Genomic DNA, 24,398 nt, shown 5'->3' with positions numbered 1-24,398 from the left:
AATCATCAGGAGAGGTGTTCCATCCCTCTATGAAAAAGGCTCAGAGAGCTGAGGTTGTTCAGCCTGGAGAAGGCTCTGGAGAGACCTTATTGCAGCCTTTCAATATATAAAGGGGACTTACAAGAAAGATGGAGAGAGACTTTTTACCAGGGCCTATAGGGACAGAATAAGGGACAAAGTTTTAAAACTGAAAGAAGGTAGGTTTAGGTTGGATATAAGGAAGAAATTATTTTTTTTTTTAAAATGAGGGTGGTGAGACACTGGAACAAGTTGCCCAGAGAGGTGGTAGGTTAGATACTCCACCCCTGGAAGTGTTCAAGGTCAGGTTGGACAGGGTTCTGAGCAACAGACCTCATGAAAGCTGTCTCTGCCCACAACAGGAGGGTTGGACTGAATGATCTTCGAAGGTCTCTTCCAACGCAACCATTCTATGACTCTATGAAATTAGGTGCTTAAATCTGGGTGGTTTCAAGAACTTCTGTAGCATGCACCCTTTTCCAGAGTTAATTACCACTTTCATTCTTCCCCGAATCTGCCTTATTTCACCCACACGCAGTTACTATACCTGCCAGCACCATATTATTCCTCAGTGTCTGAGAACCAGCTCCATGCTGATTTTTGGTGTAATATTTCCAATGCAACAAAGGCAGTATTAGCCTTATAGGGAAGGATTATGCTTCCTCAATTTCCTAAGGTTCTGTTAACATACAACCATGTAGTTCGTGGTCTATACACTCCCAGTATGCATTTTGCCCTCCTTTTGAAAATATTCAACACTACTTGCTTATTTGCCTTCCAACTACTGCTTAATGCTGGCATATAATTAGACAAAGTTATCATCAAAGAACGTTAAAATTCTTATCCATTGTACGGTAACCTACAAATAGTACAGAAGTGCAGCTAGTTTCCTTTTTTCAAGATTATTTCTCAAGAAGTCTAGCTTAAGTTTAAAGTTTTTTGGGTTGGTTTTTTTTGTTGGTTTTTTTCCCCAAAATGTCAGCTTTAACCAGTCTTCTGCCTCTTTGTTTGGTTACCCTTTGGTTATGGAAACCTCTTTTACAGTGTGAGTAATAAAGGCAACTAATTAATTTTTGTGAGATTAATCCAACAGAATTCAGAGAGAGACCTTGTGCCCACACCATGCAATAGGTGAGAGCAATTTTTGCAAATTCTTAGCTACTGAATCCCAGAAATTTTCACATGAGCCAGAAATTACAAAAAGTATTAACTTCCTAAAAGAAGGCACTTATCCATTTCAAAGCAAACTATCTTCACACACACGAAGTCCTATGGTTCTACCTTGGAATATAAGGGATGCTGTAAAAAAAAAAAACAACCTGCAAAGTAGGGTAACTAGATTTAGTTTTGATGAAACTGTTATGTCTCACCAGTATTGTTAAAAACCATTCTTCCAGAAGTCACCTCTGAGAGCAGCCCCCCCTCCTCCTTTCTGGAGGCAAAGCAACTTCAAGTAACTTGCATCCAAGTTAAACACTACTCTTTCCTCTCAAGTTTAGGTATACAATACGCAAGGAAAAGGCACATGAGGCTTTCCTTACCAGTCCACTTGTGGAGTTTGACAAGCAGGACAGTATTCTAGTAAGAACAATTCTAGTAACAAAAACTGGAAGAAAGGATAATGTTCCTAATGCTTGCCATTTTCTACAGAGCTGGGAAAAGCGGACACAAATTATGGGGGAAAAATACCCCTTCCTTGGAAGACTGATTTTAAATAGGCAAAAAAGAAAGTAAAGTTGATAATTTTGCCACCCTAGACTTAAATGGCAAAGACACTGAAAGCCAGAGGATAAGCATTTGCATAGTCAGTTACTTCAATTGAATTGTCAATACCACTAGTTGGCTTGTAAAAAGCTACAGATCTTCCACAAGTGAAAACAGAAGGATAAAACACATCAGTATCTTACCAACCACTAACTGTAGGAAAGACTAGACAGCCAGTAGTACAAGTAACATCCAAATTTTAAAAACAGAGGAAAGTTCTAGAGTTTATGGCTAAGGAATTCCCTAAATATGTAACTGAGGTACTCTAAGATGCTAATTTAGACTAGTTCTCTACAAAAGCTTGGTTTTCATTGTTGAGATCAGGTCTACTCTCCCTTTCCCTCACACACAGCAATGAGCATGGTCCAAAACACAGACAGGAACACTTAACTCCCTGTGACCTTCAAAAGGCATCATTAAGAAGAAGAGAGAGATTCATAGTTATGGTTTAGCCTGTTCACTTTTGAATGCTTTAACTGAACATTCTCCAATTTGCTTATCAAGATCCCTGAAACAGGTTGGGGAGGCTAAACCAATTCATGATTACAAGATCTCATTTTCAAAATATCTTCCATTCCACTCATGCACCGTCAATCTTCAACAATTTAAATAAAAAATTTAATTACTTCATTTCAAAAAACATATTGCTAAATATGTTAAATATTTTTTCCTTGTGTAACACACAAGATGCAACGTTTCTTATTTAAAGGCCAGATGGCACTGTATTTGCTATTACATTGGTAAACAGTACTCCTGAAATAAACTTTAGAGTTCCTTAACATTCAGTTTTGCCATTTAGCAAACAGCTGTGATTAACACTGAATGCTCGACCTACTCAAACTCTGTAAATATTACTTGTCATGCTAAATTCAAATAAGCCAGAGTGAGAGCTTTTAATACTCTTTATCAACCTAGCCAGACCACCTACAAATGGTCCTCCCTCTATGTATTTGCAAGATAAGCCTCCCTATCACTTTTGTTGTATCATGTAAGAGCATATTTTAATCAGACTAAACCTTAAAACAGAATTACATAGCCTTGTTCCACACAATTTTAAGAGTATTTTCCATTCTGTGTGATACTACCAGATGTGTAACCTACACTTGAGGTATCCTAGCATACACTAAGAAAAACACAGTCAAGGGCTGGCCCAGGAATCCTTTACCAGAATAATCATGCCATTCTGATCTGCTTCTGGATCATCTGCATCGAGAGCATCATCCTTGCCTTTGAAGACCTTTTATTCTCCAGCTACTCCTATTCAAATCAACATTAAAGATTCTGTGTTCAGAAGATACTGAAAACTTCAAAACCTCTAAAATTAAATGCACACACAGATATATATGTATGTATGTATATAAAAAAGCACCACACTTAGTGACTTTACTTCTCTAACACAAAATCTCTGGATTATTTGCGGTTCTACAACTCTTGAAAAGCATGCCTGTAACAAACCCTTCCACAAAACAACACTCCTAAGTGTAGTAACATTCACTCTATTCTTTTCATTATGTTCACTGTCATAATGAAATACCTATTTCAGGAATCTACCTGTTAGCTGCAGACATTAAGAGGAAAATTTCTCTGCTTACCTGGTAATTCCCTTTCAGTAGTAAGGTCCACAGATCCATTCAGCCTGCTTGCAGCTTGGGGGTAAACCAGACTCATCAGTCATAGGCATCAGAAGAATATCCTTCCCATCTAAAGAAATCCACCCCTCCCCACATCAAAAGTTTCTAAAGCTAAAATAAAGCTATTCTACTTTTTTGCATCAAAGACTGTGCAGTTCTCTGAAAAAAAGGCGGGAGGGGGAGAGAGGCTGTGAAGGACAGGGATACTACAAATTATTATGATCTTTTGTTGAATCCTCAGGATTTGGAGATCATGTCCAAGTAGGAGACCATTTTGGGGGTGGAATAAAGATTGCGTATGGCAGAGGAAAGCCTTTTTAATTTGCCATGCTAGAATTCAGGCAGGGAACTTCCAAAACATGGTACCTGCCAATCAGTAATAAACTCATACATTAAACTTTAGTGTCAAAAAACAAAACAAAACAAAAAGCTAATCTTTATCTTTTCCAGGCACAGACAAGGCTGCTGAAAAAATGATGGAAGCTAAAAACTGGGTATGAGTTAGAAGTTTGGCATGTTGATGGGCAGCAGGCCTTAAATAATAATTTAAAGCACAGCAGTGAAGTTCTGCACTTTGCTTCAGCTGTTAAAAAAACCTGTTGATTTTGTTGTCCCCACAGAGTTTGACAGTCTTGTTTAAATACACATTTCATGCTGAAAGGACTGGGTTTTTGGTTAGGCCCAATTCCTTGTGAAGCGCCCGTATGAGAGTCTGATGCTAGATTAAACATCAGACACGCACATAAAAGGCTTTCCAAAGAAGGCACCTGGACTTCCTTCAAGCCTAAGAACCACAAATAAATAAACAAACATACAAAGCTGACACAACCCCTCTTCTCTTTCTAGACGTTAAGCCACGAGAGCACTGTATGAATCTCTAAGTTCCCAAATCTTTGCTGGTAAAAAGCCAACATCACAGTGGGCTGGTGGGGTGGGGGGAGCTAACCCTGAAGCCAATGCTACAGAACAAACACAAATGGACAGAGAAGTTGCTGGGAACAGACAGATATTAGACTGTTCACTGCCCTAGGAAGCCTTACAAACACCCTGATTTACCCAAACGCCCTTATATACAACTACTCTGATTTTTTAATTTCAGGAATAAGTCATGCCCTGTTCCTGGGTGTTAAATGAATAAGGAAGTATTGAAGAAAAATCCTGGAAGCAAGTGGAAATTCCTAAATGCTACCCACACTGCGAGGAACAGTTTATGCTTGTTTGCTGGGCAGCTCTACAGACACACACGGTCCTGCAGAATAGGCAAGGAAGTGAGACTTGCTCTCATTAGACTGAGAAACACAGCAAAAGGCACTCCCACTCACAGCTTACATTGTGTAACTTGTTTCGCCAAAGTTCAACTAGCCAAGCCAACAGCGCAACTCCTGCTCTGACCTGTACACACCTAATTATGAGCTAAAATATCTAACATGCATTAGCATTCACTGTTTTATTCCAGTTAACACAAATCACAGAGAAACATAAAAAAATAGCACTGGTAATATTAAGGCACCTAGTCTATTATCAAGTCCTAAAGCAGTGTGTCACACATCTTATTAGTATGCCCTAAAACAACATGTGAGCTTAAAAGAGGTATGCTTCATCTAACAAGAGAAAACTTTCAGCACATATTCCAGTACTGAATAAGCAGATTGAAGTGGTCACACAGAAGAAGAAAAGTTGACATACACTGAGCATGGCTGTGCACAAGGGAGAAGAAAGTACTAGAAATTTCACTGCCTATATTAGGCAGTTTCCCAGACAAGAGTATAAGACCATAAGAATTTAGGATGCATTTCCCTAAGTTCGCACATACTCTAGTGGCCAGAAGACCAGCAGCAAGCACAATAACTTAAAAGTTTTTCCCAAAACAAGCCCAAATGTAGTAGAATAAGTCACCAGTATGTATTTGTTTGCTCACTATTTGACAAATCTCATACAGAACACATAGGTCCAGGCTATTCCACCAAGTAACAACATGATTAACCATTTGCAAACCTATCCAAACACCTCTAAGAGCCTTACTTGGCCACTTCAGCCAGAAAGACACAATTAGCATTACTTTCTAATTCCTAGCATTTTTTGGGTCCCAGCAAGTGCAGAGGGAAAGGAACAGAAACGGGAATGAAGGGCACAAGTAGGCAACCTTTGCAGAAGCCACAGAGCATTTCACTGCTTTTACCAAACACAGTTTTACCAAGGCAGTCAGCTGCAGCATCAAATTCACTTGCAATAAATGATGACAATTTTGTGAACTAAAAAAGGAAAGCTGCACTTGTTGGTTGCCAGACTACAAAAAATAGATCAATTACTTATAGATCTAATGCTAAAACTTTTATAAAATGCACTCTCAGAAGTGACCCACAAGGACTTCAGGTTGCAGTTCTAATTGGCTACAAACAAGACCTCCCAATAATTTCCAGCTGGAACCAGACAGGATCCCTTTCTGTCTGTCACCAAGACATTCCCCAACAGACTTCAGGAACAGTTATATTTTGGGTGGACACCCCATAAGTATCCCTCATGATACATTAGTATTTTTCTGAGTTGGAAAGCATGCTTCTTTAGCCCAAGCTTATCGTCAACTTCCCAGCTGCCATATTCTCACCTATTATGAATACCTGATAAGCCAAAGAACACAGCCCCATACATTCATCTCTGCTTCTTTAAGAAAAAATCTGATGGCAGCAATTTCTACTATTGAGATTAAAGTGGTTTTGTAAAGATACAATATTCCTATGCTAGATCGCTAACCTGGGAGCACTTCTGAGATCAAAGCAGGCCTGTCAGACTTGAACAAAATTCTGGCCCTCCAGGAGAACTCCCCAAGACCACCAAGGCAAGCACATGGCTCTTCCTAAAGCAAATGAGGTCCCCTGGTTTTTAGCTTCAATATCAGGAATCAGATACAGACTTTGTGGGAGGACGGGTTACACTGCTCTGTTCTGCAGCAGCTCACATAGGGCTGAAACAGTATCACAGCATTTCCCTGGACTGCTTAGGATTCCTAACAGGCAATTTTTCACCCGTATTCTTGCACAGCTCCACATATTGACATCTCTACAAATGTCTGGTATCCCCATTTTAACCAAAGTTGTTTCTCATCATCTGCTACAAAACAGAAGCTATCACCGCTCACACTGACAATGACGGGCAGGACAAGGACGAAGCCAGAGCTACCACAGCCAGCAACCTCTCAGGGAAGCCAGCAACCTCCCTCTAGCTACTGTCTGCAAAGCAGCAGTCCACCTCATGCTTTGGGGATCGTTTCAGCTTGTCATGTTTCTTGTATTCATTTTCAGAATCAGGCAGGATCCCAAATTTTTTGCCTTGGTTTTCAGTAACCACAAAGGCTGAACAAGCCTGTTCTTAGCTGCCAGTGCTGCAAAAAGCTGCACGTAAAGTTTTGTGAACTTTTACAGAACAGGAAGTATGTCACAAAAGCCCTGGCCCATGCAATTTTTAGTTAAGACTCTGCCATAGTCACCAGGCACATGTTAGCTCTACCTGTTAGTGCTTGCGGAAGGTTTCAAAAGACATTTTTGACTTCTGTTGCTGCTGGAGGGGTGCCAGCTGACAGCTTTCATACCCATGGGAAGTGGCTAAAGCAATGCCGGTCTGAACTTGACTACATTGCAGGAGCTCTTATGATTAAGAACCCTGCTAGAGGACTCCTCTGTTCAGAACCAGTTGAGTTTTACTGTTAGGGACTATGCTGACTCCCCAGAGAATCCAGGTTAGAAATATTCCACTTTATGAAAGGATGTCCAAGATTAATAGGCCTGTACTGATACTCATGACTCAACATCTGAGTTACTGTAGCTTTCTGAAGAAAGACGGAGGTGGTTCAGTACCCAGCAACTTACAACAGCAATACGGGCAAGGTAACCATAAAGGCAGGTGTAGATTAAAAGAATACCAAAACCCAGGGAGCAAAAAAAACAAAAAATAGAAAACAATCAGGTGCTGCAAGAAATTTCAAAGTTCCCCAAAATGGTATGTTTTCCAGCAAAAGTAACAAAGTGTAACTTTCCTGACTTGAAGCACAGATATCCAAATTTCTGTGTATTCTGAAGCTGGAATAGCAAGTTAGACTCTTCAGCCTGGAAAAAAGTCAGCTGGGGATACAGTAGAAAACTACAAAGGCATCAACGCAGATCAAGTGCATAGGGATTAGCTACTCACTGCCTCTTCTACTACTAGGGATCATAGGCTAGCTAGGTAGAGCCAGGCTCAAAAAAAAAACCCAAAAACCCAACAACAAATCAATGCAATGGGTAATAGACCTGTGCAGCTATTTGTCAGGGGAGAATACTAAAGATGTCTACATAAGCTTAAGGAGAAACTGGACATGGACATGGAAGAGGGATTTGTTATGGGCTACCAATTAGACAAACCAAAATCCAAAACTCACAAAATCCTCTGAACGAGAAACAGTCAGGGAATGAGAAGAGGAGTAAGCAAACACACATTTTTCTTCTTAATCCTCACTAGGCATCTACTTACTGCAACTGTAGAAGGAAGCTGGACTAGATGAGCCTTTGATCTGAACAAGCGCAGCCAGTCTCACATATTCAACTGAGAAGACATGAATTTCCTCTTTGCCTTCAAATTGGAAGGGATACCCTTCTCTCCACTGAGAAGGGCGAGATTTCCCTTCTACAAGCGTGGACGTTAATTTCAGTCAAAATGAGACAGATAAACAACATTCACTTTACTTTCTGTGTATCTCCACTTCAGAATTCTGTCCTTCCAACCCTGCTCTTCTTTCCAGAGTTAACAAACACATCTTAAAAACTTATCAAATTTCATCTTAGGAGCTGTTCTGTTGAGTTTTTGTCTCCACAGCTCCTACTGACTTTTTTTTCAGAACCAGACTGCTCCTATTGTTAGGAACCTTCCGATTTCCATCCTGATCACAGCCAGCTTTTACCCATGTGTTCTTGTGCCAACGATTGTCTGGTTTTGAGTTAAGCTGCAAGCCACCTGACGTGCCCACAATAATGGATCAATGGTTTACTACAATGAAGGAAAGCAAAAGGTCAGATATGCATCACAAAACACCTGTTTAATTTTGCACCTAAAATTCCAAGGTACTCCAAATCCTGGATAACAGTCAAAACATACACGCACATGCTTCAGATTCTGCATTAGCCTGCTAATGTCAAGTGAAAATGCAACAGGATTTTTCTTAAACAGATCCCTCAGCCTAGAAAGAATACAAAAAATAAGTACAGACCTGTAAATAACTTTACAGATATATTACATACATATTATGCAAGTTATGTATACAATATACATAACAATAAAGAAAAAATAAAGATAGTAATGAAGTATAAATAAAACTTACTTCCCGATGTTTTCAGGTAGTGCTTGCAGAGAGATGTCATTTACTGACAGACATGTTAGGTTCTGTAATTCAGGAAAGCTTTCGGGCAACCTGTGGAGATATTAATTCAAATCAAGGACTTCCAGCAGAAGTATTCACTTTCAAGTAATACATACTAGAAAAGAGAACTTGTGGTGGAACGCAAGAGTCTATTTAGCAAATACATACAGAGGCAGGCGTGCCCAGACTCTAGCACAACTCCCAGAAAATTCTAAGGATCATAGTAAGGAAAAAAAAAAAACCACCAAAAAAAAAACCCCACCACCCATTACTTAAAGACTTTAAAGTTTCTTCTGTGCCAAATAACAGGTAATAGCCCTGTCTCCTAGCCACTTCTTCCCTGCCCCCAGTTTGCAACTTTAAAATGCTATAAGGCTTGAGAACATTTTCATAGAATCATAGAATTACAGAATCATTAAGGTTGGAAAAGACCCTTAAGATCATTGAGTCCAACTGCTAACCTATCACTGCCAAAAAAAAATAATTTATGCATTTTAACAAATTTTTTTAAAAAAATCAAACATATTAAGAAACCCCTTTTTGCTATTATTTTCCTGCATCACCTAGATGGTAAAATAATTAAAATTATTTTTATTAAGGCTTCAGGTACATACATGCTTATAGATGGCCATTTCACATTAGCTAGCAGGCTGCTCTTCAATTGCTGCTTTTTGAAGGAAAAAAAAATCTGTTCACTATGAAGACAGCGTTCTGCTGTTACAGCAATTCACATTTACTGGTTCACAACACAGCAGCATGTAATCCCTCCCTCCTTATATTACAAAATGCAGCCATATGCAAAACACTCCCTAAGTTCCCAAAGCCTTTAAGCCCATGACTCGGTCGGTCTTCTGCAAGGCTCAGCTTCCCCTTCCCTCACACAGATGGGATTCCTGTACCGCTCACTGCTCACTGTCAGCTGGGTTGCACCAAGTGGCTCAGTTTACAGTTGCACAGGAGACCAGGTGGAGCAAAAAGGGCAATGAGGTAGAGGAGAGGCCCAGCCTCCAACTTCTGCTCAACCCCCAGAGCATGCAACCTAAGCTCAAGCTGTAGCATTTGGTTTGGTTCCCGCTCTCCCCATCATGCAGCTCAAGGCACTAGCAAAAAGGAGACACATGCCTACAGGCAAGTACAACTGTGTATGATGGGGAAAGGGAAAAGACAAATTAGAACAGGGCAGGCAGGGAGTGCTCTTCATATGCTCAGCTCCACACTGCACTGTGTCATTTACTGGACCTTGTCAACAGAACATGCTCAGTATCTCCAAAATATGAGCTCCACTGTAACTATTCATTACCGTTTAGGCTCTAACAGGTTTAAGACTGGAGTTAAATGGCCTGATTATCTTTTGGTCAGTCCTGAAGTGGACAGGTAGTTAGAGTAGATGATCATTTTAGGTCTTTTCCAGCTGGAACTATTCTATTCTTTCTATAACATATAGTGGACTTCCAGTCTAATCTACAATAAATGTGCCTGCTTTTTATTAATATAAGCCTGAAATCATCCAAAAATAGCTGTGGAAAATGGTCTGCCAGCCACTTTTGATGCTGCAGGTTCATCAATGATTAAGTTTGACAATGAGGCAACACACTGTATTAGTGGTAAGATATTGATTGGGAAGATTTCCAATGGCTTTTAAGCTTAGAGGAAATAAGGACAAGAATCAATGGCTAAAAAAAATATCACACAGAAAAGGAAATCACTGCTAGACTTTTCCACTGTGCCAGAGCAAATTAGTGCTGAAATCTACATGCTGTTATATAGGTAAAACTGAAATTCTGGATCTTATCAGAGAAAATACCTGGCAACTGTGTGTAAACAGCTGCTGGTATCTGTGTTTTCTAACTTAATAAACTGCTTGGAGTGATGTTTTCCAGGACACAAATACACTTTGGAGCCACTTTATCAAAAATTTTTAAAATTCCCTTAAACTGTCAACAAAGAGTTACAAGACCTATTTCAACCCCATTAAAGAGCCTTTCAACTCTCTTGTTAATTCCACTCAGCTGTAGCTGTGCATTACAACTACTGTTTAAGGAAACACATTACTTGGGCCTTATTCACCACACAAAATGGAGACAGATAAATAGCATACTACTACAGACAATTTTGATTTCAATACCACAAGATGCAGCTCTGAGCTTTATGCACTGCACACTGACACCTGGGAAAAAGCTGTTCGGTGACCCTCACCTCTTGCGTATTTAAACGTCAGTTCAGCCTCAGTTTGCTTTACCAGATTTTTGTGGTATTATTATCCTCACTATATAAAGGGGCTACAGAGGCACAGGGATTAAGATCACAAGTGTCCATTTAATGCTCAGAGATGTGACTTTCCAGAGAACTTAGGACGCACTATCAGCAATATTCAAAGTGCACTTCTGAAGAATCTCAGCCGCACACATGGGAGAAGCTATCTTGCAAAACCACTGGAGGGGCTTAGGATATTACAGACACTCTCCTGTTTGTTAACACTCCAGCACCCCAGCCAGCCAGCTAATCCTGCAAGTATTCCTAGCCCATCTCAGCGCAAAGCAATGCAGGTCGACGAGGAACCACCGTGAATACTCCGGCTTATGTGACTTGCTCAGCATCACAAAGGACCTCTGTGGCACGGGCTGGTTTAAGAAAGAGTTCTCCAAATAGTATTCAAAGGCTTTAACTAGCAGATCAACTCTTCCTTACTGTCTCCAGCCTCATTTCACTAGATAAATTCCAAATTCTTCAGCAAATGGAACAGAGAAATGTAAACAACACTCCTCTTCTATACTAAAAGTGTGCGTAATTCCCAAACCCCAGCTCATCAGAACGCAGACCGGCAGCAGCCATAGCAGCCACCAACATATGCAGAGCATTTTTTTGCCACGTGTTACTGCATGTCACTGTGTCCCAACTGATGGGAAGGTGATGAAATGCTAGTCCAAGCTTTAATCATTAGTAAAAGCCATTATCTGCAGCGGCTGATCTAAAGTCTATTCCAAATCATCAGGCACCTGGATTTGTGCCAATGCATTCATGCTAACCATTGCCTTATTTCCTCCAAGCATGAGCATGGTCTTCTTATGCATTTAAGAAAAGGAATGAAAATTACTTCAAAACAATCAGATTTACATTTTTTCCTGGTTGGCTAACAAATTTCATCCCCTCCCATGGAAGATGCACATCACTTTAAATCTGAACTTTTGCTGCAGTCCCTACCAGAGTCAGACGCTGTTGGCAAGATTTCATAGACATCCTAGATCACAATTTTTAAGGGCTTATTTAAAATTTTAATTGTTACAGCAAGATTGTAATTCTGGTATAGCAAGTACTAAGAAGAAGGTGGAAGTTACCTAGTCAGTGGATTCCCACTGAAATCTGCTACCTGTAGTGCTCTGCAGAATGAGATGCTTTCTGGTATTTCAGGAATATCTGCAGAAGAAAAAAAATAAGGAAAAAAATTGTCAACAACTGTACTGCATCTACACTGAAATTATTGCCTCATTACATTCAGTAACTTGCTACGGCAAGGAGTTATCTTGGTATCTTTCAAGACATTTCAACATACAAGACTGCTTTGTGCCCAAGTACTCAGCTATCACAGTACAGCCGTTTCATGCTTTTTCACATCCCATTTTCCCCTCCGGCTCCCCATTCATTTTCCTGATCCTAGACTACTCACCTGTCCCTGGACTGATCTTTTTCAGCCTCTGCCCATCAAAAAAAAACAAAAAACAGATTCTCTATGTGGCAGGACTGTCCTAAAGAACCATTTAAAATCTGAACCTCTTGTAATTTGGTCAATACACACCCACAGTCTGTGCTGGCAGAAAGTACGTGGGGAGGGAAAACAAGGGAAGGAAGAAGAGAACGTGCAAGCCTCTCCACCTGTAACATACACTCATGGGAGCAGAACCAGCCTCCCTCACACTAAAGGCAGGTAATTTGAAAATATTCAAATTAACGGGTCCCAAATAACTGCTAGTACACTATTTCAGATTGCCAGAAAGCAATCAGAGATATTTGTAAGTGAAAACAAGTATTTTTTTCAAGTATCTTCAGCATGTTTACCCACTGAAGTTAGGCACACTATCCTTAAAAAATCAGATTGTCTTCTGGGCCTCTTACATCACGCTGTATTTCCATGAATAGGCTGTGGGTCCGCTGTGTAAGTCCTTATTTACTGTCATTGACATCCAGCAAAAATGCAACAAACATGTTTGTTTTCCTTGTTTAACAAGTTAGATTTTGAGGATTCATTTTTAAAAGAATTCAAAAAGAAAAAAGGCAAATCTTAAAGTAAAAATCAGACTTCTGTTTCCAAGTTTTTCCTATTTCTACTTTTTCTACAGATCATTACATGTACTCCATCTCCTCTTCCTGCTGTTCTCATCCCAAAGAATCCTTCAGGAAACATCTTCATAGATCTTCCTCATGCAAGTGGCACCACTGACCTCAGCAGCCATCAGCAATCTAAATATGTTGAAAAATAGCTGCAAATTAGGTCTCTTCCTACCTGAGTAACTCAGAATGGACTACTTAAGTATTTCATTCAGCAGTTCTCCCCAAAAGCGGTGCAATGGAGGGAGGAGAGTACCTGATCATCAGGTTCATCTCTTGCCAGGTAATCTGAGCAAATGCATCTGTTTTGAAGGATTCCCAGCTCAAAACTGAACCCAGAGCCAGCAAGAAAATCTTCCAAACCCACAGGTCTCCAGCTGTGAACAATCAATGAAAGGGTGGTAGAGGAGCATCTCCTGGGATCCTTCTTCTGTTTCCTACATGAGTGGGAAGGGCTGGAGGGAAGAAGGGAGTCGGGCACCCAAGAGGTGGTTCTTGGGATGGAAACAAATCACTCTTGCCTCACGAACCCCAGTGCTCCCAGTACACTCACCAGGCACAGCTTTGAAAACAGCTGGGGCAGATGGGGAAACTGTTCCTAATCATTACGAGTAGCTCTGGAGTGGTCTAATCACTAACCCCAGAAGTACATAACTTTTTTTTTTTTTCATTAAAGATTCATGTAGAAGCATTCACTTTTAAAAGGGCGCGCTAAGAAAATACAAGCAGTACACAGAATGGAAACCTTCCCCTCTCCCTACATAGAAATATACACATAAAATCGAAACAAAACCAAAACTGTGATTACAGACAGCAAAGCTGATTGTTTTACCCATTACAATCTTCTGTGATTGAGTGCTGCCTGTAGAAGGCTGAATTTATGCTACAGGATTATTGAAGACAGAGGTCCTACATGCACTCAATAGACGTTGTTACTTCTACCTTGCATTACAAGAATGACAAACACTGAGTTCTGCTAACCAGCAACAAGTGAAGAAGTGTGCAATCTACCATCTAGTCTTCATACCATCCTTCCCTGGTAACTAGCTTAAAAAGTCCTGAAAGGGACATCACTATTTCAAAGCGCCTGAAGGCTCAGAATAACTGGTTTATTTGCAACCAAGCCAGTGTCCACGACTTTTATACATGCATATATGTACACACACACCTTTTCATACACAGATACACACTCTTCTGTGCATGCGAATCATTCTCCCAGATAAAAAAAAGAAACACCACAAAAAGCCCACAAAAACTAAAGCTTAAGTAGAAGTAACTACCTTATTTTGTTTGGAAAAAATTAAAATATATATACACACACACACACAGAGAAACGTAACATATAAAGCAGAAGATAAACTTAAATCCTCAATGACAAGGTTTCTGAACTACTCATGCTACTAATTTCTTCCATCAATGTGTAGTTTCATTGCCATACTGCAAACAATTTCTCTTCTACTTCTGTATGTTGGATTATGAAAACTAGGAAATATGTCTTCTCAGCAAAACAATTTTGATAAGCTTTTCCTGTTACAGGTCTTGGGTATTACCTATAAAAGCCAACAAGTATCTGAGCTAAGTAAAAATTACCCCAATATAAGATATTACTTGAAATAAGACAGTATAGGCACTGCTTACAGTTTGGAGGCATTTCCATGTTACATATGTTCTGAAAATGAAATGCTCTTTCCCAGCCTAGATATTTGAGACAATGAAGCCACTACATTGAGCAAAAATCTTCAATAAGTAACAGAAACAGGAAAAAAGGGAAACTCCATTTCGACATTAAGCTTTTTTTTTTTTTTTTTTTTTTTTTTGGCATTTACAGTGCATTATCTTCCATGCATCGATACTACTTCTGTATCTGATTAATTTTTCTCCACCACCTAACTGGACAAGGGACAGACAGAAACTCAGTGCAACTCTTTGAACTGAGGATCATTACACATTTAATAAGGTCAACAACATTGAAATATAACTTGTTTTAATCGCAAGGCATCTTAAAGAGATTTCTCAGGCAAAACACAACCAAGTTATGAGCAGATACTTTATCACTGCATGTGAAGACTACTGTAACATTGCATTGAATAAATGAATTCAGAAGAGAAAAGTCAAGGAGCATTTTAGTATATGACAAAAAATCTGCAGTGGTTATTATAGCACAGAAGATGATGGTCCATAACAGACACATTGACATAATAAACTGAAAAGCAGCAGAGGATATTAAACTATATAGAGAAGTCCTCCTGCCTCTTGATGGATTAAGCAGCTTTCACCATTACTGTTGACTACTCGATTTCATTACAGACATTAACACGTACATCTCTGCCAATATCAGCAGCAGTTAGGTTGAATGCTTTGCTGGCCACTGCTGGATAACCAGCTCAAATCCTACTTAAAAATCTAGGATTCTTCTAACGCTACACATGGACAAATGCTCTACATTTACATGATGCCCCAGATGTTCTGGCATACAGATTGTGCAGCATTGCTAATAATAAAGCCATAAACCAAGCATAAGCCCTGTGACGTGTGACAATACAAATACACTGGCAGCAAAAAGAAGTTGTGCCAGCAGAAGTGGATGATTTTCATCCAGTCATGTATATAAAGAGGGCACATTCCCCCCCCCACTGAAAATGCCTCTTCAGATGTTTATCATTCTAGTTTGCACAAGAACTTTCTAATGATACAGCAAGTCCTGTGCAAGTGACTTAAGAGGTAAGTTTGACACTAGGGAATTCTGTACTGTCTGAATGAGAAAATTACTTCTATAAATCCTTTTGTTTGGTGCTAATCTATTTTTTGTTGAAGATTTTTACAACAGTGATATCTCTCAATCCCCATTCCCCCACTTACTTTCTTCTGATGGCTGGGAGGGCGAGGGAGAAGACAATGTTCATTTTAAGCTGATAAAACTTTTTGTATGGCACATTTTTACAGTACTGTATATTGAATTTCAAGAACTGACAGTATTTTTTGTCTACCCAAAGGCTACACAGCCAGCATCCTTTACACAATCTGCAATAGTGAACATAATTTCCAGTGCCTCATCAATATCAAGAAAGAAATGCCTGGGAAGGTCCTAGGCTGCGACAAGGCTACCAGACCTACCCAGATAGTGGACTCTGGCTCAAAGTATATTTTTATAAGAACTTAGCTGAAGTCTCAGATGCACCACATTCCTGAGGGAGAATTTACAATGTTCAAGGGTATTTCAGGGAGCAACTACTGGGTACTGTTATATTTTCCAGCTATGAAGGTGACACAAAGCACTGCACTTTAGGGGAGCTGGAGGCAATGCACCCCATACAGCCCAGCAAAAGTCAACTGAATAGTCCTGATCTAGACAGTCATCGCAGAAGGCCCACCACCACGTATACACAACACAGACAGAACACCTTAACCACATAGTGATTAGTAATTCATTAATGTATGAATCAGTTGATTGGCTTATACTAAATGTATACCCAGGAAGCCCATTTCAGACTCAAAGACTCTGAATTCATTCTGCATTATCCCTCAGGAGAGGGATAATCAGAGGCGAAACAGATCTCATCCATCCAATTCAATACACACAAGAATTTTCCCCCTGACTCTTCTCACTACATAATATGCAATATCTACAATAGTATATCACGCACACATACACAAAGAGTCCAGTAAAGTACTGCAGTGCTCAAGTGATTTAGGAGCCTAGAGGTTCTCTTCCCACTTCACAGAATGGTAGGGGTTGGAAGGGACCTCTGGAGATTGTCTCGTCCAACCCCCCTGCTTGAGCAGGGACACCCAGAGCAGGGGGCACAGGAACTCGTCCAGGTGGGTTTTGAATGTCTCCAGGCAAGGAGACTCTACAACCTCCCTGGGCAGCCTGTTCCACTGCTCTGTCACCCTCACAGTAAACAGGTCTTTTCTCATGTTTAGCTGGAACTTCCTGTGTTCCAGTTTGTGCCCATTGCCCCTTCTTCCTGACACTGGGCACCACTGAAAAGAGTCCGGTCCCATCCTCTTGACACCCGCCCTTTAGATATTTATAAGCATTGATAAGATCCCCCCTCAGTCTTCTCTTCTCCAGGCTAAACAAACCCAAGTCTCTCAGCCTTTCCTCATAAGGGAGATGCTCCAGTGCCCTCATCATCTTGGTAGCTCTCCGCTGGACTTGCTCAAGCAGTTCCCTGTCCTTTTTAAACTGGGGGACCCAAAACTGGACACAGCACTCCAGATGTGGCCTCACTGGGGCAGAGTAGAGGGGGAGGACAGCCTCCCTCGACCTGCTGGCCACCCTCCTTTTAAAGCAGCCCAGGACACTGTTGGCCTTCTTGGCCACAAGGGCACACTGCTGGCTCAGGGTCACCTTGCTGTCCACCAGCACTCCCAGGTCCTTCTCAACAGAGCCACTTTCCAGTAAGTCAGCCCCCAGCCTGTACCAGTGCATGGGGTTGTTCCTCCATGGAGGTTCCTCTCTGCTACCCACTGCAGAGGGGTCTCTGAGACACCTGCCCTGGGGAAAGCTCTCCCACCCCACTCTCCAACTCCTCCACCTTCCCAACACGGGAGGGGGAAACTGCCCACTTAGTCAATACCTTGCAAGAAGGAATCTGTGGTGCAAATATTTGTTTGTCTTTATGACAGGCTCTTCAGCTGCAAAGCCCAGCTGAGTAGGCTGTTGTCATGCAGCTGCCACCATCACATCTCTCTACCCTCCCCAAAGCAGCCCAGTGCAGCTCCCAGAGGTTCTATCTCCACAGGGGGAAGGGAGGGAGGAAGGTCACTCATCCTCTCCCTCCATTTCCACATTAAAATCATGACACACACAATGATCTGACAGGCTGCTTTTTTTTCTAGAAACTGGGAGGTTTTGCTACAAGCCCTAAAGGCTACAGTAATCAACATCTTTAGGTAAACGTTATAATTTCTGGGGCACAACATGACAGGAGTCACATGGTTCTTGTAAAGTCTACTGAGATTAAGTGGCTCTTTTACAGGTAGTAACATTTTCCTCTTTCAGCTCTGAGGATATACAAAATACTAGAGATAGAGCTCTTTTAAGACTCGTCTTCACATCTTAAAGGAAGATTCACAAACAGGTTCAGATTGGGTTTACAAGAAACTGAAGCGAGGTATGCACCTCATTAATCCTCCTCATTGCTTCTGGATACATCCCTTTTCCAAGGGAGGAGAGGAGCTGGGAAAAAAAGTCCTCACAAAACTGCATTTCGTGGATACATAGATATTATTTCAATTTACTTGAAAGAAAACTGTGCAGGGACATAAAACCAAGCTGTTTTTTGAACAGATAGCATGTGGTAAATCAACAGGCTGTCCTTCTCAGCTGCAGGAGCTGTAAATTGGAAACAGGAGGAAAAAGAAGGAGGGGGAGGAGGGGGGAAGCTCAAAGATCAGATCACAAGGAAACAACAGTTCCAGGTGAATTAAGCAGAAAAGCCCAAGTTCAGCAAGGAATTTAGGTCTTCTATGTTTTTACTGATACCTGCCAATGAAGAGTTAAACAAGGCTAGGAGACATTTTTATAAGTATTTCCATCTTGGATCTTGAGGATTAGAAGAATTAAATACTTTTAGTCTGAGAAGCAAGGAAAAAAAAAAGTAAAACCTAGTATTCTACCTATGAAGCTGTGGATGACAGAAAGCGTTTTAAGTGTTTTAACAGCAAAGTTACAGATTTATTGGATTAATTCTTCAGTAACTTCATAGTCACAGCATCTAACCTTCTCAACAAAAAAGAAACCAAAACTCAAGCAACTCTGTTGATACAAGAACTAATGACGCCTATTTGCAGTTTGCCATTTTATGATCTCTCATTTAGATTATCCAGAAAAATGAAGTATTTATTTTATGTCACTCCCATACGGATTGCCTGATGTTTAGTGCTTTAGCTGATACTTCAGCAGGCCAAAGGTTTGTCTCCAACTTGTCCTGCTGCTTTCAAAAAAAAAAAAAAAAAAAACCGCAAAAGTCAAACAAACAAAACCACCTCCCCAAAACCCCAATCAAAAAAAACCCTTCAAAATCCATAGCCTTCTCTTGAATTTGGATGAAGATAGACGCCGTTACTAGATCCACACACAAGTATATTAGTGAAGTTTCCTTAGAAAAAACAGTTAAACCTGGCAGAATATACCATGATGGAAAAATCCACTTTTCTGTAATCCATTTAAAAATAACACCTTCTAACGTTCTCTAATTAGATTATCCCATCGTGAGCTTTCACTTATCTTCTCTTTCCCAATCATGGTTGGCACTTAGTGCTTCTTCCCTCCCCACCCTGATGAACCTTGCTTAGTGACAAGGTCCAATCTTTTCTCTCTCACTTTACTTCTCCTGCTGTATACAAAGCTCACCTCCTCCTCCAACTTACCAATATAAAATTCATTTTAGTGACACAGATTCACAAATTCCAGCTTTTATATCACTTCTTCAAAGGGAGCAAAAATTTCTACACATCTGTGGGATTCTGCAGTGCTCCAGAATCTGAAAGCAATTTGCAGTACATATTTCTTTCTTCCCCAGTACTCTGCTTTCTACACTGACCCCTAAACTTCATGTGTAAGATGTGAAGATGATTACGTTTTTTAAGCACAGGTTTTAAACTAACGTCAAGGGAGGGATGGGAGATAATACAAAGAAAATATATGTCACTAAAAATTAGGTGTGTCAAAAAACCAAACAAAACCAAAAAACAACCATTCAACACAACTGCTAGCAAACAACCACCTAAGAGTGAAAAATTCTGTTACCTCCAAGTCTCCAACAAGGAAGATCTGCTTTCACTAGCATAATTTAAAAAGAAAAAAAAAAACCACCACACCACAAAACCAAAAAAGTGTCATTGGCCTAACTCAGGGTAAAGGCTAAAGCTTAATATCATCTGCAGTAGTGCCCTACCACCATACAAACCACAATAGTCTCTGGTGGGATGCCCCATGGCTTTCAGGTGTTCACAACCAGGATTGCAGTGAACACATCCTCTGGACGCTTTCTTGCGCCAGGTAAGACGTGTCCATGCAGGAGCAGGAGAGCAGTTCTTGTTTGTCCGTAAGTGCTCACCCGGACACAGAGCAGTTCTGAAGGCAAACTAGCAACATCAAGCAGTTGCATATTTTAACAAAAATATGCAGTTGCCAACCATACTGCCTCACAACACAGCTTGCTGCCTTCTCTTGTTTTTTTTTTTCTTGTCCACTGAGCAAGAAAGTGTCAATCCACATTTATTTCTTAGCATTCTGGGGTTTACTATTTACCACCAGACTTGTACCAGCACATTCATGTCAGGGCAGCTGGTGGCACGCAGAGAACAGAAGGATTTAATGAAGGACGTCTCCACTCAGATGCTGTGGAAGTGCAGCAGAGGTGGACAGCCAGATCCAAGGTGAGAGCACAGGGCAAAAGGCAACAGCTGTCAGATGAGAGAGCGGAGGCCATGTGGGGCTGCAGGACAAGATCAGAAGACTTAAGAGTGCTTCTGCCTAATTAGCTTATGTCCTTACTGTAAAATAGCTGGGTAATCAGCCAAGGCTGAATTGAAATACGCGCTCAAGCCTTTCATCTGTCAGTATTTCTAGTTTGAAAATGCTGGTTATCCTGCTTTTGGTGGGGGAGAAGAAAAGGGGGACACTCACCCTCTTTGTGGGCAGAAGAGAGGTAATCCTACAGTACCGATGGCAGGTATGTCTTTGAGAGCAGATAGCCAAATTAAAAGGGAAAGCATTGGTCTGCATGCACTGATACAAACAAGTAAGCTGAAGCTCCAGAGAGCAAAACAAAGATTACACACCACTCTGCAATGGCGTGGACTGATGCTCTGCAGGTCAGTGGCTACATGCTCACCTAGCCTTCTAAGGAATCTTTACATGACTTGTTAAATAAAATGTACCTACATCGTGGTTTAACCCCAGCCAGCAACTGAGCACCACATGCTCAGTTACCCATGGCCACATGCTTTAAGGTGCTCCAGCATGACCTCATGCACAGCCACTGATGCTTCAAGGTGTACCTGCTGCAACATGGAACTTATCCTTGGGCCACAATCCCTTCAAAGGTACAGCTGCTGTGGCACAGCCACAGACACTTTGAGATGTACCTACTCTGACATGGGCTTATCCACAGCCGCAGATGGTCTGGGGTGTTCTGCTCCTGTGTGGACTCATCCCCAGATCACAGTCCCTTCAACTCAAGTTCACGCTGGAGTTCCAGCCTGTCCAGCACAGCAGCACAGAAACAGCAGCGATGCCTTGGCCATCTGCCAGCCCAGGCGCCTGGCCATTGTGGTTATCAAAATGTTCCCAGGCATAGCACAGTAAGATGATAAGCAGTACAGCAAGCAGCAAAAGCAAAAAGCAGCCACTAACAAGGACTAGACTCTGATATACATTAAGGCTAGCAAGCCCCATGGCAAGCACAGGAGCCTGCCAATTAATAGCTAAAGAACAATAACAGCTATAAATTCTATCTAGCACATTCCAATCAAAGCTGTCATTATCTCGAACCCTTCGAGCCACACACTGGACACTGAAAAGGACTGTCATGGTTTAAGCCCAGCTGGCACCAAGCACCACACAGCCACTTGCTCAGTCCCCCGATGGGATGGGGGAGAGAGTCTGAGGAGTAAAAGTGAAAAAACTTGTGGGTTGACATAAAGACAGTTTAATAGGGATAACAAAAGCTGTGCACACAAGCAAAGCAAAACAAGGAATACATTCCCTGCTCCCCACGGGCAGGCAGGTGTTCAGCCACCTCCAGGAAAGCAGGGCTCCATCACGTGTAACGGTTCCTTGGGAAGGCAAACACCATCATTCCAAATGTCCGCCCCTTCCTCCTTCTTCCCCCAGCTTTATATGCTGGGCATGACACCATATGGTGTGGGATATCCCTTGGGTCACTTGGGGTCAGCTGTCCCAGCTGTGTCTCCTCCCAGCTCCTTGTGCACCCCCAGCCTGCTCACTGGTGGGGTGAGAAGCAGAAAAGGCCTTGATTCTCTGTGTAAGCCCTGCTCAGCAAACACATCCCTGAATTACCAACACTAGTTTTAGCACAAATCCAAAACACAGCCCCATACCAGCTACTATGAAGGAAATTAACTCTATCCCAGCCAAAACCAGCACAACCTATCACCCAATTCACAATGAATGTGGTGTCCTGAGGATGACCAAGACCTCTAAAGAGACTTTTATTTAGGTTGTAAAGCAGCTAAAAAGAATAAACTCTTCAAATAAAAAGCAGTAATATCAAACTGCCTGCAGCTGGAAGTAGAACAGTTAAGTATCATTGCTGTTAACTTCTGAAAGTACCCTGATAACTGAATACAAAATGAAAAAAGATGTTTCTAAATCTGCAACTATAATCCATTTTGGAAGGAAGGAAAAGGTAAAAAGAAGGAAGAGGTAAAAATAAGGCTCATGGAGCATTTGGGACGCTGGCCTACAGCTGCCAAAGATTGACCTCCAAAATCTTGGACAATGCTCAGACTGCTAGCCTTGCACAGCAGCAGCTTTCCCCTTACGCTAGTGTCATGACTATTGAGACGCTTCTGAGGAACCATCTCTACTGTCAGGGTAACCCTGAAGTAGCATATTTCTCTTTCGTGAAGTCTGTGCTTATTTTCATATAAATGATAGCGTATTTGCCATAACATGGCAACTGTGTTGAGAGGGAATTTTGAAATGAGAATATCTTACTGTCACAAGAGTTTTGTTCAGAACAACTGCACTATCAATATAGTCATAATCTCAGTTTAAACAGAAACTACAGAAATGGGTAGCAACTAATATAATATGCAGCCAGAATCCATCTCTATGGTAGATATGACCCTGTACATATTAAACAAATAGTATTGATATCCAGTAAGAATAAAAGAGCCATGCTGAGATTTTGGAATCAAGCATCCTGCAGTGTTCCATGTGTCTTAAGACCTTCCCACACACGGATTTCCTCAGTAGATGCCACAGCAAACCCATCGCTCCTCAGTTCACAAAAGTAAGATCTCAGCTCTGCTGAGAGCTGAACCAGCAACAGAACGAGCATAATCCATCTTCAAAGATTATCAAAATCCATTTAATTCTCCTATTGCACACAGACTTGCATCTTTTCCACTGTTTTGAGACTTGGGGCTTGAACACAAGATGATACGGCAAGGTTACAGAGCACTTCCACGGAGGAACAGCTAACTTGAACCCCCTTCATTGGCTGAATTACTACACAGCTCTCAATGCACATCTGCTTCCCTTAATCTAACACAGGAGTTATGATAGCTCTGTAGCATGATGAAAGGTGCAAAGAGAAGACCTTTGAGAGAAAAAAAGTATGTAAACAGCTTCACATAGACACATTAATCCCTTAAACAATTTACAGCTGGTAATCAAGAAGAGGATGACCCACATCATTAGCCTCTAAAGACCAAATCTGCTTTGTGATTTCAACACTGATTAAAGTTTGTGAATGTGAACATGCAGACAGTGTTCTTAAAATAACCTGGGAAAGACCTGAGTTTTTCATTACACGGTACAATTACAATGGACAAAAAACGTTAAAAAAATGTTAAAAAAAATAGACCTTATTTCTTCTCTAAACCAATAAAGTCCATTAAACGGAAGGTGAAAGATAACAGACTCTAGCTACTAAAATAGAGGTGATCCAGTGTATGATCCAGAACAAGTTAAGATTTAGTCTTGGAATGTTTTATGTGATCAAAGTCAGATTTTCTTTATATTATAATTTGATCAGATGAGAAGTTTTACATAGCGTTTTGGATTTCTCCATTACATTTACCTTTTCATTATCATAATGCATTAAATTAACTACAGAAACTTTATGCATTACCCCTCCTGTCTGGAAGAAGCTACAGAACAAGAAAATTCATTAACATTTTAATGAATCTGGGATGGCAGGGCCCTAAACTCTAAGAATTCAGCCACCAGGAACTGCAATTGTGCAGAAGAAAAGGGGGGAGTCACTGGAGGAAACCTCTGTGGGATAGGGGGCATAGGTAACAGTCTGCTACAATTCCCAGGGGTCTCAAACAAGCTGCACACACTTTGGGAAAGAGGGAAGCTTAACAAAGTACCAGCCGAGATGCAAGGAAAAAAACTGCAGAAATTTGAGCACATCTTTCTTCCATTGGAGATTGCACTTCTTTTCTGAATCACATGGTCTTTAGAGACTTGACCTGAAGAGTGCCCAAGTGCTGTGGGAAAACAAATAGCACACGGGCACTTCTGACTGTGCCTAGAACAGAATCTCTCCTCTATCATGTAGAGCAAA

General features: G+C 41.0%; 1 protein-coding gene across 1 annotated transcript in view; it reads right to left on the bottom strand.

The window, feature by feature from the left end:
• The window catches only part of LRRC1 (leucine rich repeat containing 1), a 74,021-nt gene that overhangs the window by 29,777 nt on the left and 19,846 nt on the right, over positions 1-24,398 (bottom strand). Inside the window, exons 3-4 of the mRNA XM_075086982.1 lie at positions 12,135-12,213; positions 8,761-8,850 (exon numbers count right to left, since the gene is read on the bottom strand). Coding sequence (XP_074943083.1) covers positions 8,761-8,850; positions 12,135-12,213 — 169 coding nt within the window. The remainder of the gene's footprint in view (positions 1-8,760; positions 8,851-12,134; positions 12,214-24,398) is intronic.

The sequence above is a fragment of the Phalacrocorax aristotelis genome, chromosome 3, assembly GCF_949628215.1.
Source record: "Phalacrocorax aristotelis chromosome 3, bGulAri2.1, whole genome shotgun sequence".
In the NCBI taxonomy this organism is placed as follows: domain Eukaryota; kingdom Metazoa; phylum Chordata; class Aves; order Suliformes; family Phalacrocoracidae; genus Phalacrocorax; species Phalacrocorax aristotelis.
Note: the sequence above shows the minus strand (reverse complement) of the source record. Positions and strands in the feature narration are given on the sequence as shown.